The sequence below is a fragment of the Cynocephalus volans genome, chromosome 2 (genome assembly GCF_027409185.1).
Source record: "Cynocephalus volans isolate mCynVol1 chromosome 2, mCynVol1.pri, whole genome shotgun sequence".
Lineage (NCBI taxonomy): Eukaryota > Metazoa > Chordata > Mammalia > Dermoptera > Cynocephalidae > Cynocephalus > Cynocephalus volans.
In genome coordinates, this window is record NC_084461.1 from 42,162,405 (window position 1) to 42,175,550 (window position 13,146).

At 33.8% G+C, this 13,146-nt stretch overlaps 1 protein-coding gene across 2 annotated transcripts in view; it reads left to right on the top strand.

The window, feature by feature from the left end:
• Positions 1 to 13,146, top strand: part of PARP8 (poly(ADP-ribose) polymerase family member 8) — a 161,076-nt gene that overhangs the window by 115,415 nt on the left and 32,515 nt on the right. For both annotated transcript variants that reach the window (XM_063086452.1, XM_063086453.1), the window contains 4 exons: positions 718 to 843; positions 1,373 to 1,937; positions 3,452 to 3,502; positions 3,607 to 3,702. In XM_063086452.1, coding sequence (XP_062942522.1) covers positions 718 to 843; positions 1,373 to 1,937; positions 3,452 to 3,502; positions 3,607 to 3,702 — 838 coding nt within the window. The remainder of the gene's footprint in view (positions 1 to 717; positions 844 to 1,372; positions 1,938 to 3,451; positions 3,503 to 3,606; positions 3,703 to 13,146) is intronic.

A 13,146-nucleotide genomic window follows, 5' to 3' on the forward strand; every position in this document is an offset into this window, starting at 1 on the left:
AGTGATCTTGACATAGAAAATATTGAGATTAGGAGTTACCAAATTCCTGTCTCATGATAGTAATTAAAAACTTTTAAGGATACACAAATTTTAAAAAATAGTGTATTTAAAGATAAGTTGGCAGTGCTGAAGATAAAATTTGCTGACCACATGTTTATACATACAGCCAGTTTTGCATGGTTTATTTTTACATATGATTTAACAGTTTTATTTTGTTTTCGTTTTCATGAAAAAAATTACAGAAGCAAATCAAGTAGAAAGAAATTGGCTTTGCTTTACTTTTTGCTTTACATTTTTTTTTTAAATTGTACTACTAGCACCAACAAATAATTCAGAATTTTTTTTGCCACTTCAGCTAAAGTTGCTGATCCTGAAGGCTGTCCTTATAATTCTCTTCATATCCTTATTCTTCTATCATCTCTTCTATCATTTGGATTATTAATTACATCATAGTAATATTATAATTTAATTATTTTAGTAAGTGGTAATTGTTATCATTTACAGTGGTGTATGTAACTAGTCTTAGTAAAGTACTGGTAATTTGCTATATGATGCTTTCCCACACCTGAAAAATCTCATATTATTCTAAATTAGCATTGTACTGATTACCGTATGTTTATTTTCCTTTGATAAATGCGTTCTTTACATAATAAATACAGAAATATGAATTGAAATTAGCTTGAAAATGTGATAACAGAATTACCTTTGGATTGACAGAATCATGCAGACATTTGTTACACAGCAGTGGAAACAGAGCAAGGAAAAATCCAATTGCCTGCACAACAAAAAGTTGTCGGAAAAGAAAGTGAAGTCTCCCCTGCATTTATTTTCTACCTTGCGCAGGTGGGTGACAGAGGATTTCCTCATTGTCTTACTAAAAGCTGAGCATGTGATAGTCTATTGTTATTCAGTTTAGAGCATTCTTTCTGTGGTCTTGGCATGTGTTTATTTTCTTCTTGACTTTAAAGAAAGGATCAAGTTACATGTATTTCACCAGTTACATAGATATTCATTTCTGTGTTGAGTTTTTTATTTCCTTCACATCAATCAGTTAAATATTCTAAAATTACATTCCTTGTTTTCTAATCACATTGAGTAGAGTTATTTCTACCAAAATTTGTTCCATGTAGGACTCCAGGATAGGTAAGATGGAAAAAGATCTTAGAACCTTTTTTGCTTTTCAGGAAAAGTGTGATTCAAGTCCTGTGATTATTCTGCTCATGCCTTTGATTTCAGTTTTACTGTGAAGGCTGTATTAAAATGAGGTCGTGAAATACTTACAGCACAGTTGAGTTGAGTTTGAGCATGACAAGTGTTCTTCACGGTCCGCTATACTCACGTTCTGCCCTGTATTGATTGTTCAATTTTGAAGGTCGCCCAGTTATCCTCCCCCTGGTTGTGGTAAAAGCAAGTCCAAACTGAAATCTGAGCAAGATGGAATCTCCAAAACACATAAGCTGCTGCGGAGGACTTGTTCCAGCACGGTCAAGACTGATGACATGTGCGCCACTAAGTCGCACAGGACCTTTGGTCGCTCCCTGTCGAGCGATCCCAGGGCTGAGCAGACAATGACAACAATTAAATCGCACAAACTATTGAACCGCCCTTGCTCTGCAGCTGTAAAGCAGGAGGACTGCCTCACTCTGAAGTCGCATAAACTATTGACTCGATCTTGTTCGGGAGATCCGCGATGTGAGCACACCGCCAGCTTGAAGCCCCACAAACTCTTAAGCAGGTCTTACTCCAGTAATCTCAGAATGGAAGAATTATATGGACTGAAAAATCACAAACTGCTCAGCAAGTCTTACTCCAGTGCCCCCAAGTCATCCAAAACTGAGCTTTTCAAGGAACCTAATGCAGAGGGCAGGAGGCTCTCTCTTACCTCAGGGCTTATCGGTATCTTAACACCATCTTCCTCTTCATCTTCCCAGCCTGCTGTGCGTAAATATTTTCATTTTGAGTTCTTAAATGTTAGCTAAGGTGCAGTATAATTTTTTTTGGTAAGATCTGGTGGAGGAAAGCAAGACCTTTTTTTGCTTTTTTAAAATTTAAAATTTTTTTTCTTTTTTGGTATTGTTTTGCATATCAGACATCTACAGCTGGCACTGAAATGTTACTTTTGATTCTGAAAAAATTAATGTAGCTATTGATTTGAAGTCCAGTCCAGATTCATGTCGTAGTAATAAATGCTACTAAAAATGGAAGGAAGTCAATTGGATTCACAGAGCATTTCCTTTTAAACAAGCACATAATTTTCATGTTTTATTAAGTAGATTTATCTAATTTCTGGTTTTCCCCACATGAGTAGTGGAGGACCATGTATGTCTTAAAACGAAATGAATAGTAATCTCATTCCAGTTATACTCATACATAAGAAGATAACTTTGCCCGTGATCACTGTTATTGATGGAGAGAAGCAACATTTACATGTGTCACAGAGCCTCATTTAAAGTTATTCTGAGGGGACATGAGGTCAGGAGGTGACTGTATTAATAACTTAAGTCTTTTGGGTGGTATTTATTGAGAATCAGTCTTACACAAAATTTGCCTCTAGTGTGATTGGCATTATAGCTGATTTTGGATAGAAACCTATCTTATCTATATTATTTACATATTCAAAATAGTTAATAAAAAGTTCCGTCTGCTTTTACTAAATATGTATGGGTGTATGTTGGGTCCAATAAGTATGGGGGTCCATATTTAGCTGTAGTAGCATGGATACACCTAGTAATTGAAAAAATAAGATACTGTTTTCAGAAAATTATGTTATTTTTGTATAGATTTATTTCTAAAACTATAAATTATGTTGTAAAATTATATTTGTTTTATGAAAATTTGAACATGTTGACAATTTTATGGGAACATCCTAAAACCCCATTTCTAATAAAAGATAAGGTTTAAGGACATGGAGAGAATAATTACATAGTGGAATGTTTCCCATGATAGTTTCACCCAAGAAAGATAATTTTAGATATTCTATAAAAAAAAATTTCTTAATGTCCTCCTAGATGGCTGAGCATAATAAATATGTAATTTAGTGTTGTGCCACTTTCAGTAGCTGTCTAAATATTTCTCTGGAGAAATATTGTATCTGATTGTAAAACAACATTGAAATACTCTAAAGAAGGTATATGAGCATTTGCCAATGAGTAACAGGAAACAAATTTCTGTGATCATGTAAGAATGCCCATCATTTTTACTAGAAAATCAGAAATTAAACATGCTGCGCATTTAGTTTAGGCAAAGATTGCAGTAGTAATGGCAGAGAGGGTATTGTAATAGAATGAATAAAGAAATTCTAGTATCTTGTGTCATATCAGTGACTTAATTCATATTTCACGTGACCTAAGAAAGATCACTTACGTATTCACTACTGCGAAAAGTAAAAGGCTGTAGTTTGTAATTTTCCCAGTTAAAAAACTATTTTGTTCTTTTACTTTCCTTTTTATAGCCAAATGGTGCAAAATGTGTTCCAATACGAGACCGTGGCTTTCTAGTGCAGGTAAGACTAGAGACTACTTGTTGTAGGAATATTTTAGTTCTTAACTGGGTTTTCAAATTACTTATGAACTTGACTTAATTATTTATCTTTATTATTTTATTCAGACAATTGAGTTTGCCGAACAGCGGATCCCTGTACTGAATGAATACTGTGTGGTTTGTGATGAGCCACACGTGTTTCAAAATGGCCCCATGCTTAGGGTAAGTTGTTGTTGGTAGAAGATCGGTGTTAGTTTAGAATATGAATGCAAAGGTTTAAAATATAAAAATAAATAAGTAAATAAATGCAGTTTAAATACTCTCTGTTAAGCAAATTATTGAACATAACTCAGTGATACAATTTTAACAAAAGTGAATTATTATTACTTTTGAAGTAGTCCATGAAAGAGCAAGTAGATTGGTATTAGGAAAATGTTTCCTAGTGTATTTCTTAGATATGTCGATCTATCGTCTATCTGTCCATCTATACCTTTATCTGTATTGACATTCAGCATTTTAAATTGTGGAATTTTGAAGAAACACTGTTTACAAGGTTACATAACAAGGATGTTTAAAAAGTGCTTCTTCAGAATTCTTAAGATGCTTGACATAAGGAGAAGAGTGTAGGCCCTTTGCATAAGTTAGCAGACATACCCAGTAGCATAGGGATAATCAAAATAAAGATTTAAAAAAATGCCAACTTGCCAACATATTTGAGACATATTTGGAAGTATAGAAATATGAATCAATGTGCAGACATGCATTTTAGGGAGAATTATTCAATTTCAAAGTTTTTTTGCAATTTTTATAGATAAAATTTATGTAACATATAAATCACTATTAAAAGTCAGTGATTTTTTAATATGTTCACCAAGCTGTGCAACTGTTATCACTATCTAATTCCAGAACATTTCTATTACCCCCAAAAGAAACCCCATAACTCTTCACAACCCCTCCCAATTTTTCCCTCCCCTCATCTCCTGGCAACCACTAATCTATTTTCTGTCTTTATGGATTTGCCTTTTCTAGACATTTGATATAAATGGAATCATACAGTATGGGGCCTTTTGTTTCTGCCTTCTTTCACTTAGTATAATGTTTTCAAGATTTACTTTATTTCTTTTTGTGGCAGAATAATTTTTTATTTTATGGATATACCACTTTTGTTAATCCATTCATCAGTTGATAGAATTACTGGGACGTATTGTAACTCTGTTTAACTTTTTGAGGAATGGCCGACTGTTTTCATTTTACATTCCCATAGCAATGTATGACAGTTCCAATTTCTCTACATCTTCACCATTTTTTTTTTCTCCTTTATAGCCATCCTAGTGTGTGTGAAATGTACTTCCCGAATAACTAATGATTTTGAGCATCTTTTCATATGCTTATTGGGCATATGTATATCATTGGAGAAATGTCTATTCAAATCCTTTCCTCATTTTTTAATTGGGTTATTGGTATTTTTATTGATGAGCTGTAAGAATGGAGTTCATATATTCTGAATATTAGATCCTTATCATGTATGATTCACAAATAATTTCTTCTATTCTCTAGGTTGTCATTTCATTTTCTTGATAGCATTCTTTGACATATAAAAGTTTTTAATTTTGATAAAGTCTACTTTATCAGTTTTTTCTTTTATTGCTTTTGTTTATGATGTTGTGTGTCTAAAAAACTATTGCCTAATTCAAAGTCATGAAGATTTATACTTATGTTTCCGTCTAAGAATTTTATATTTTATGTTTTACATTTAAGTCACTGATCCTTTTGTAGTTTTTATATATAGTATGAGGTTGGGGTCCAAATTTATTCTTTTGCATGTAGATATCCAGTTGTCCCAGTACCATTTGTTGAAAAGACTTCTTTCTCTATCGAATGATCTTGGCACCTTTGTTGAAAATCATTTGACCATAGATGTATTGGTTTATTTTTGAACTCTCAATTCTATTTTCACTTGTATATCTGTCCGTATGCCAGTACCACACTGTCTTGATTAATGTAGCTTTGTCCTAAGTTTGAAATCAAGAAATGCAAATCTTCTTTTTTCTCTTTTACGAGATTGTTTGGACTATTTGGGGTCCCCTGCATTTCTGTATCAATTTGGTGGTCAGCCTGTTCATTTCCGCAAAAAGGGCAGTTGGAATTTTGATAGGTTTGCATTGGATCTGTAGATCAATTTGGGGAATATTGCTATCGGCTATAGACTGAATGTTTGTTTTCCCCCGACAAATTCATATATTGAAATCCTAACTTCCATGTGATGGTATTAGGAGTTGAGGATTTTAGGTGGTCATTAGATTATGAGGGTAGAGCCCTCATGAATGGGATTAGTGCTTTTAGAAAAAAGCACAGAGAGCTCCCTTTACCCTCTGCTATGTGAGGACACAGCAAAATTTGTCTATGGTCTTACTGTTGTACTGCTCTGTGAACCAGCAAGTGAGCCCCACCAGGCACTGAATCTGCTGGTGCCTTAATATTTCCCAGTTTCCAAAACTGTGAGAAATAAGTTTTTGTTATTTATAAGCCACCTATCCTGTGGTATTCTGTTCTAGCAGTCTGAATGAACTAAGACACCATTTTAACAATATTAACTGTTCCAATCCATGAACACAGGGTGTCTTTCCATTTGTTTAGTAGATCTTCTGAAATTTCTTTCAATGCTCTTTTGTAGTTTTAAGTATCCAAGTCTTGCACTTCCTTGGATAAAGTTACTTTTAAATATTTTATTCTTTTTGATGTTATTGTAAATAGAATGGTTTTATTTAATTTTCAGATTGTTCTTTGCTAGTGTATAGAAATACAAATTATTGGTTTTTGCATGTTAATCTTGTATCCTGCAACTTTGCTGAACTTTTTTATTAGCTCTAGTAAGTTATTTTTGGATTCTTTAATGTTTCTCTGTAAAGATCATGTCATCTGCAAATAGAGACAGTTTTACTTTGTCCTTTCCAATCAGGATACCTTTATTAATTTTTCTTACCTAATGGGCTTGGGTAGAATCTCCAATACAAGGTTGACTAGAAGTGACAAGAGCAGAGATCCTTATTTTGTGTTTTAGAGGGAAAGCTTTTAGTTTTTCACGTTAAATATGGTGTTAGATGTGGATTTTTCATAGATGCCTTTTATCAGGTTAAGAAAAATTCCCTACTGGTCCTACTTTGTTGAATTGTGAAAGCATTTTTCTGTTTCTTTTTGCTTTTTCTTTGTCTCTTGAAATGATCATGTATTTTTTTTCTTTTATTCTATTAATACTGTGTATTACATTGATTTTTCATTTGTTGAATTTGCATTTGTGAGCCAAATCCAAATTGGTCATGTGATGTAATTTTTATGTTCTGCTGGAAGCAGTTTGTAGCTTTATTCATAAGCTACACTGGTGTGTAATTTGCTTTTTCTGTAATGTCTTTGTGTATTGTCTGGGAGAGATTGTGTCAAATTTTTGTTAGTTCTTTAAATGTTTGATAGAATTCTCTAGTAAAACCATCTGGGCCTAGAGATTTCTGTTTTAGAAGTTTTTTCTTTTATGAATTTAATTTATTAGTTATAGGGCTATTCAAATTATCTATTTCATATTGGGTGAAATGTAGTAATTTGTGCTTTTTGAGGAAGTGGTTCATTTTGTCTCAGATGTCAAATTTATGTGAGTAGAGTTGTTTTTAGTATTCTCTTATTATCCTTTTGATGTCTGCAGAATTGTAGTGATATCCTTTGTTTTATTCCTGATGTTCAAAATTTGTAAATCACTTTTTCTGTCTTTGTCAGTCCTGCTAGAGATCTATCAATATTATTTATCTTTTCAAAGAACAGGCTCTTTGTTTTATTGATTTTGTCTATTGCTTTTCTCTATCAATTTTATTTATTTTTCTGTAACCATTATTGAAAGTGGGAGTATTGAAATCTCCACATATTATTGTTGAATTGTCTCTTTCTACCTTCAGTTCTTTCAATATTTGCTTCATGCGTTTGGGGGGATCTGTTTTGGGGAGTGTATATGTTCTTTTCAAGTCCTTCTTTGTCTCTAATAGCAATTTTTGTCTTCAAGTCTATTTTGGTTACTATTTGCATGGAATATCTTTTTCCACGTTTTATTTTTAATCTATTTGCGCCTTTGAAACTAAAATGAGTACCTTGTTGGTAGCAAGTTGTTGGTATTTTTAAATTCCTTTTGCTAATCTTTATTTAAATGTAATTAGCAATAAGGAAAAACTTATACCATTTTGCTATAAGTTTCTATATGTATGGAATCTATTTTTGTTCCACTCTTCTTCCATTGCTGTCTTCTTTTGTATGTTAAACATCAGTTATTCCCGGTGTACCATTTTAATTCCCATGTTGTAACTTTTTAATGATTTTCTTAGCAATTGCTCTGGGGATTACAATTTACATCTCAATTTTTAAAAATCTACTTTGATATCAACTTGATTTTAATAATATGCAAAAATTTGCTCCTACATAGCTTTGACTTCTGATTCTTATGCTAGTATAGTCACAAACTACATCTTTATATATTGTGTGCTCATCAGCATAGATTTATAATCATTGCTTTATGCAGTTGTCTTTTGAACCAGATAGAAAAAAAATCAAAGTCAAATATACCAAATGTTAAAAGAATACATTTATGTGCAGTCTTTCATTTTTACCTATATAGTTAACTTTACCTGTCCTGTTTTTTTTCATTGTGTGGACTATTTAGTGTCCTTTCAACTTCAGCCTGAAGAACTGCCTTTATTGCTTTTTGTGGGAAATCTCTGTTAGTGATTAACTCTCCCAGCTTTTATCTGGGAATGTTTTAATTTCTACTTCATTGTTTGAAAGATAATTGTGTTGGACATAGACTTCTTGGTTGATGGTTTATTTTGGCTTAAATCCCTCCTCCCCACAGCAATTTGAATATGTCATTCCACTGCCTTCTGGTGTTCATGGTTTCTGGTGGTAAATGAACTGTTTTCTTATTGAGGATCCCTTGTATGTGATGAATTGCTTCTCCCTTACTGCTTTCAAGGTTTGTTTTCTTTGACTTTAGTTTTCAGCATTTTGATTGTATTTGTATCTCTTTAAGTTTACCCTATTTGGAGTTCATTGGGTTTCTTGCAAGTATAGATTAACATTTTTCATGAATTTGAGATGTTTTAAACCATACTTTGTCATATTTTTTTCCTGTATCTTTTCTCTCCTCTTCTCTTCTGGCACTCCTATTATCTGTACGTGTTTGTATCCACAGATCTTTTCTGCTTTGTCCATTTTCTTTCTTTCTTTCTTTTTTTTTTTTTTAAAGATGACCGGTAAGGGGATCTTAACCCTTGACTTGGTGTTGTCAGCACCACGCTCTCTCAAGTGAGCTAACTGGCCATCCCTAAATAGGGATCCGAAACCGTGGCCTTGGTGTTATCAGCACTACACTTTCCCAAGTGAGCCATGAGCTGGCCCCTTTTTCTTTATTCTTGCTGTTCCTCGGGTTGGGTAATCTCAATTGACCTACCTTCAAGTTCGCTGATTCATTTTCCTGCCTGCTTTAATTTGCTCTTAAGGTCATTCATCAGTGAATTTCTTATTATTTATTGTAATTTCCACTCCAAAATTTCTGTTTGGTCCATTTTGATAAATTCTATCGATATTCTCTATTTATTGAGACGTTGTCTTTCCTTTAGTTATTTATACATAGTTTCCTTTAGCTCTTTCAATGTTTTAAAAATAGCTGATTTAAAATCTTTGTCTAGTAAGTTCAACATCTGTGCTTTCTGTGGGACCCTTTTTATTGATTGCCTTTTTTCCCTGTATGAGTGATACTTTCTTATTTCTTTGTATGCCTCATAAATTTTTGTTGAGAACTGAACATTTTGAATATAATAAAGTGGCAACTCTGGGAATCAGATCTCTCTCCTCTTTAGGGTTTATTTTTGTTGTTGCATATTGTAGTTGTGTGATTCTTCTAAACTATTTCTGTAAAGTCTTCATTAATTGTCATGTTTGGCCATTTAGGTTCAGTTAATGTTCGGCTAAATTTTACAGATGCCTAGAATCAAAAAACCTCCTAGGTGTTGCCAAGGGGCTGTGTGTGTGTGCTGGGGCATGACTTCAGTACTCAACCGGGCAGTTTACAATTCTGCCTTAGCATTTACTTTCTGCTTGCATAGAATCATAAGGTCAGTCAGAGGTGAGATCTAAGGTCTTCTAAAGTTTTTCTTGAGCATGCACACAGTTATGAGCAAGCACATTGCCTTTGAGATCCCCAGGAATATATGTGAGCTTTTCACAGTCTTTATGAATAGCTCATTCCCCAGACTTTCATTCTAAGCTTTTCTTAGTCTGTTGTTTGCCTTGGTTGTTATCTATTGCCTCACACAGCAGTGACTAAGACATTTGCTATAAATGTTGTCAATCCCTTCATTGGATATTGGGTTTAGTACTGGGTGTGTTCTAAGTCAGGCAGAAATAAAAACAAGTGTTTTGAGCTTGTCATCCAGAGAGCCATCAGACAGATCCAATAATAGCAGTTCTTTGGGAGTGAGTCCCATTCTGCTCCCTCCAGTATGAGGAATGTGGACTATTATTTTCAAGGCTACCATTGAGCTGGGGAGTGGGATATGGCAGTAGAGTAAGGTAAAACATCACAAATTTTGCAGTTCTTACCAAGATTCAGCCGTTTGTCTTGAGTAAGCGCTCCTTAGGTTGCTGCAAGCTTTAGTTAATTTCCACAATACTGAAAGAGTTTCTGCCATTTTTAAAAAAGGTTTTTATAGAGGATTGGAAGTTTGGGCTCCTTACTTGGCTATTTTTGCTGACATCACTCCTCATTTCAAAGTTTTAAACAGGCCGTTCATTGTACTACATAGTAATTGAAGTCCAGGTGTTGAACTTGAGAAACAAAATTTAGATAAATATGAAGATAATGACTGAGCTATATCTATTATTGTTAACAAGGGAAAGGAGATTATTAGGTGCTTTGTGCCAGGTATGGTGCGTAGATATTTTCCATATTGTTTCCTTATTTGTTTTTCACAAAACTCTTGTGGTTTAGGTATTTTTGCTCTCGTGGTACAAATAAGGAGATTCGTAGAAGTTAAGCAGTTTGTCCAGCACCACCAGATAGTAGAGGTAGAAGCTGGCCTTTGAACCTAATTCTGTCTGACTTAAAAACTCTGCTTCATAAATACTTTTTGAAGATTTGGTAAGTAGAAGACACCATGCTAGATTCTTGTTACACTCTGTAAGAGAAATTTGTCTTGCTCTTAGGAATATATGTTTGAAAAGGTAAATAACAAAGCCTACAAAATGAAGGTTTTATTAGAACTTTTTTTGTATTTCAAGACTTGTACTTTTAAAAAAACATCTATAGTAGCCAGTATAGGAACATGATTATCTGTCAAGTTTTATGATATATTTTTATTTTGTTTAATGGACGCATATATTAAAAAGCATTTATTCTTGCAATCCGTATACTATTTTTTTGGTCATTCAACTTTTCTCTCAGATATAATGTTATTCTGTAACCTAAATTAACTAAATCAGCATTTATTTATTACATAATTGTGCAATTTTGTTATTTCCATTTGATATGTGGAAATGTATAGTTCTGATGAGCATGGGGAGAAGAATCCTTTGCTTATCTCAACCTATCACACCTAGGAGCTACATTGTTACTTTGCTGGTGTCTGTCTATTCATCTTGATCTATTGCATGATCCATGGCAATGTCATTTCCACTGCGGAAGAGAATGTAATGTCATCAGTATCAAATGCTTTCTGAGTGCTTTTTATTTGATCATGTGTTCAAAGTGCTTTGTGTGTATTGTTAGATTTAATCCTCATAACTCTGTGAGGTAGATATTATTATTACGTCACTTTACAGATGAGGAAAACAGTAATCTGTCCAATGTTACTCTGCTAATAAGTAATAGACCGGATTCTAACACCCACAGAATGTCACAGGACACGTGTTCTAACTCGTGATGCTGCTCTTGATGCGTGGCCTTGAATTGACTATATTTACATCCTGAAAATTTACTACAGACATTGTCGGGAGTTCATTCTTTGTAGTTTAATTGCTGACAATTCATTGCTAGAATAAATGGTAAAAATATCATAGTTGCTGTTAGTATTCTTTGTGCCTTACTCCAGATTTTCTTTGGCTTTAATCTGTATCTGCATCAATGGCGTTTGCTGTCTTTTTGTAGAAGTGGAAGTGCATTTGTGATCAAGAGAGAAGACATTTTCTGAATAAGTCTATTATAGCTAGATAGCAGATGGTTTAATGTTGCTGTGACTTAGACTGATAACTAAGGAAATCAGAAAACTTACTTTGGTTTTGTAAATAGAAAATAAGTGACATATGAAAATAGATTTGGAAATGAAAGTCAAAGGAAAGTTCAAAGGAAGAAAGGTAAACAGAAAGAGTTGCTTCTTGATTTCTGTTAAACAGATGTTTTACCTAAGTTGGCACATTCATGTTTTTCTATATCTCTCTTGTATTTACATTTATTCAGCCCATACGACTGTAATAAATATGTAAATAAATAAATAAAACTAATAAATCCCGGAGATATAAAGAGGATAAGTTTTAAATCTAGTTGGTGATTAAATAGGTTAAATAAAACTCAAGTCTCTAGAATTCTATGCATGATGTTTTATCTCATTTGTTTGATCTTTCTCTTAAATTCAGACTCTTTTTTGTATTTCTTCCTATTTTCTCCCAGCCTCATTGTTTTTTAAATGACTTAATCCCCTTTTTCCCCTATTTCCCCAAAGTCTTAAGATTGTAGTCACTTGTACTATGCTGTCATTCTACTCAGAGGTCTAGGTTAGCATGTTACACTTTCTGCAACAAATGGGACTGAACTACTTATTTAGAAAGATTCCGGTGCTCCTGTTTCCTCTTTTGTTTACAACGTTTATAGATGTTACTTCCACATTTGAGTCCTGACACATAACACTTTGAATCTGCATAATATTCATATTAATATTGGGAGAATTGTTCATAGAGTCCTGGATTTTCAGTTTGGCAGTGTGATTGAGATTGTCATAAAAAAACCAAACCAAAACCAAATGAATGTTTCTCTCCATTTTGGAATCAATCAGAGTGTTAGGGTAGCAAACTGTTTTACTGATGGTTTTTAAATGTTGATTGTGTCTTCATGTAGTGTTTTTGGAAAACAAGAAAACAAGGATTTATTGCCAGAAATGCCACCATTTTATCAGCGTGTATATTCCTAGAGCCCTTGTCTTTTTGTTATACTCCCCTTAAACAACTCAGTCTTGGATCAGCTCAATTGTTTGTCATCGTCTTTGAATCCTGTGTGAGCTGCTGAATCCTGTGTTTCTCTGCTCTTGAGAAAACCATGTGGTCATGTGGATTAGTGTCCCTAATAAAGCTGGACTTCTGTTATTGATACTTGGCAATCATTCTGTGTGTCCCAGGATAATAAACTTTATCATTTCCCACATCAACATATGTTATGAGAACTATGATCTCATTCTTTTCTGCCATGTGACAGTGTCCTGGATTACTTGCTCTGGGTGGTTTGATTAGGCGGAGATTGGATCTGCTGATTCCCAAATATGCTTGCACATGTCAGTCACCCGTTTGAGAGGAATGCCCAATCCCACTGAAAACCTGCGAATCTATTTTTTTTGTGTATCCAGCCTTGCTGTGAACCTTAAACAGAGC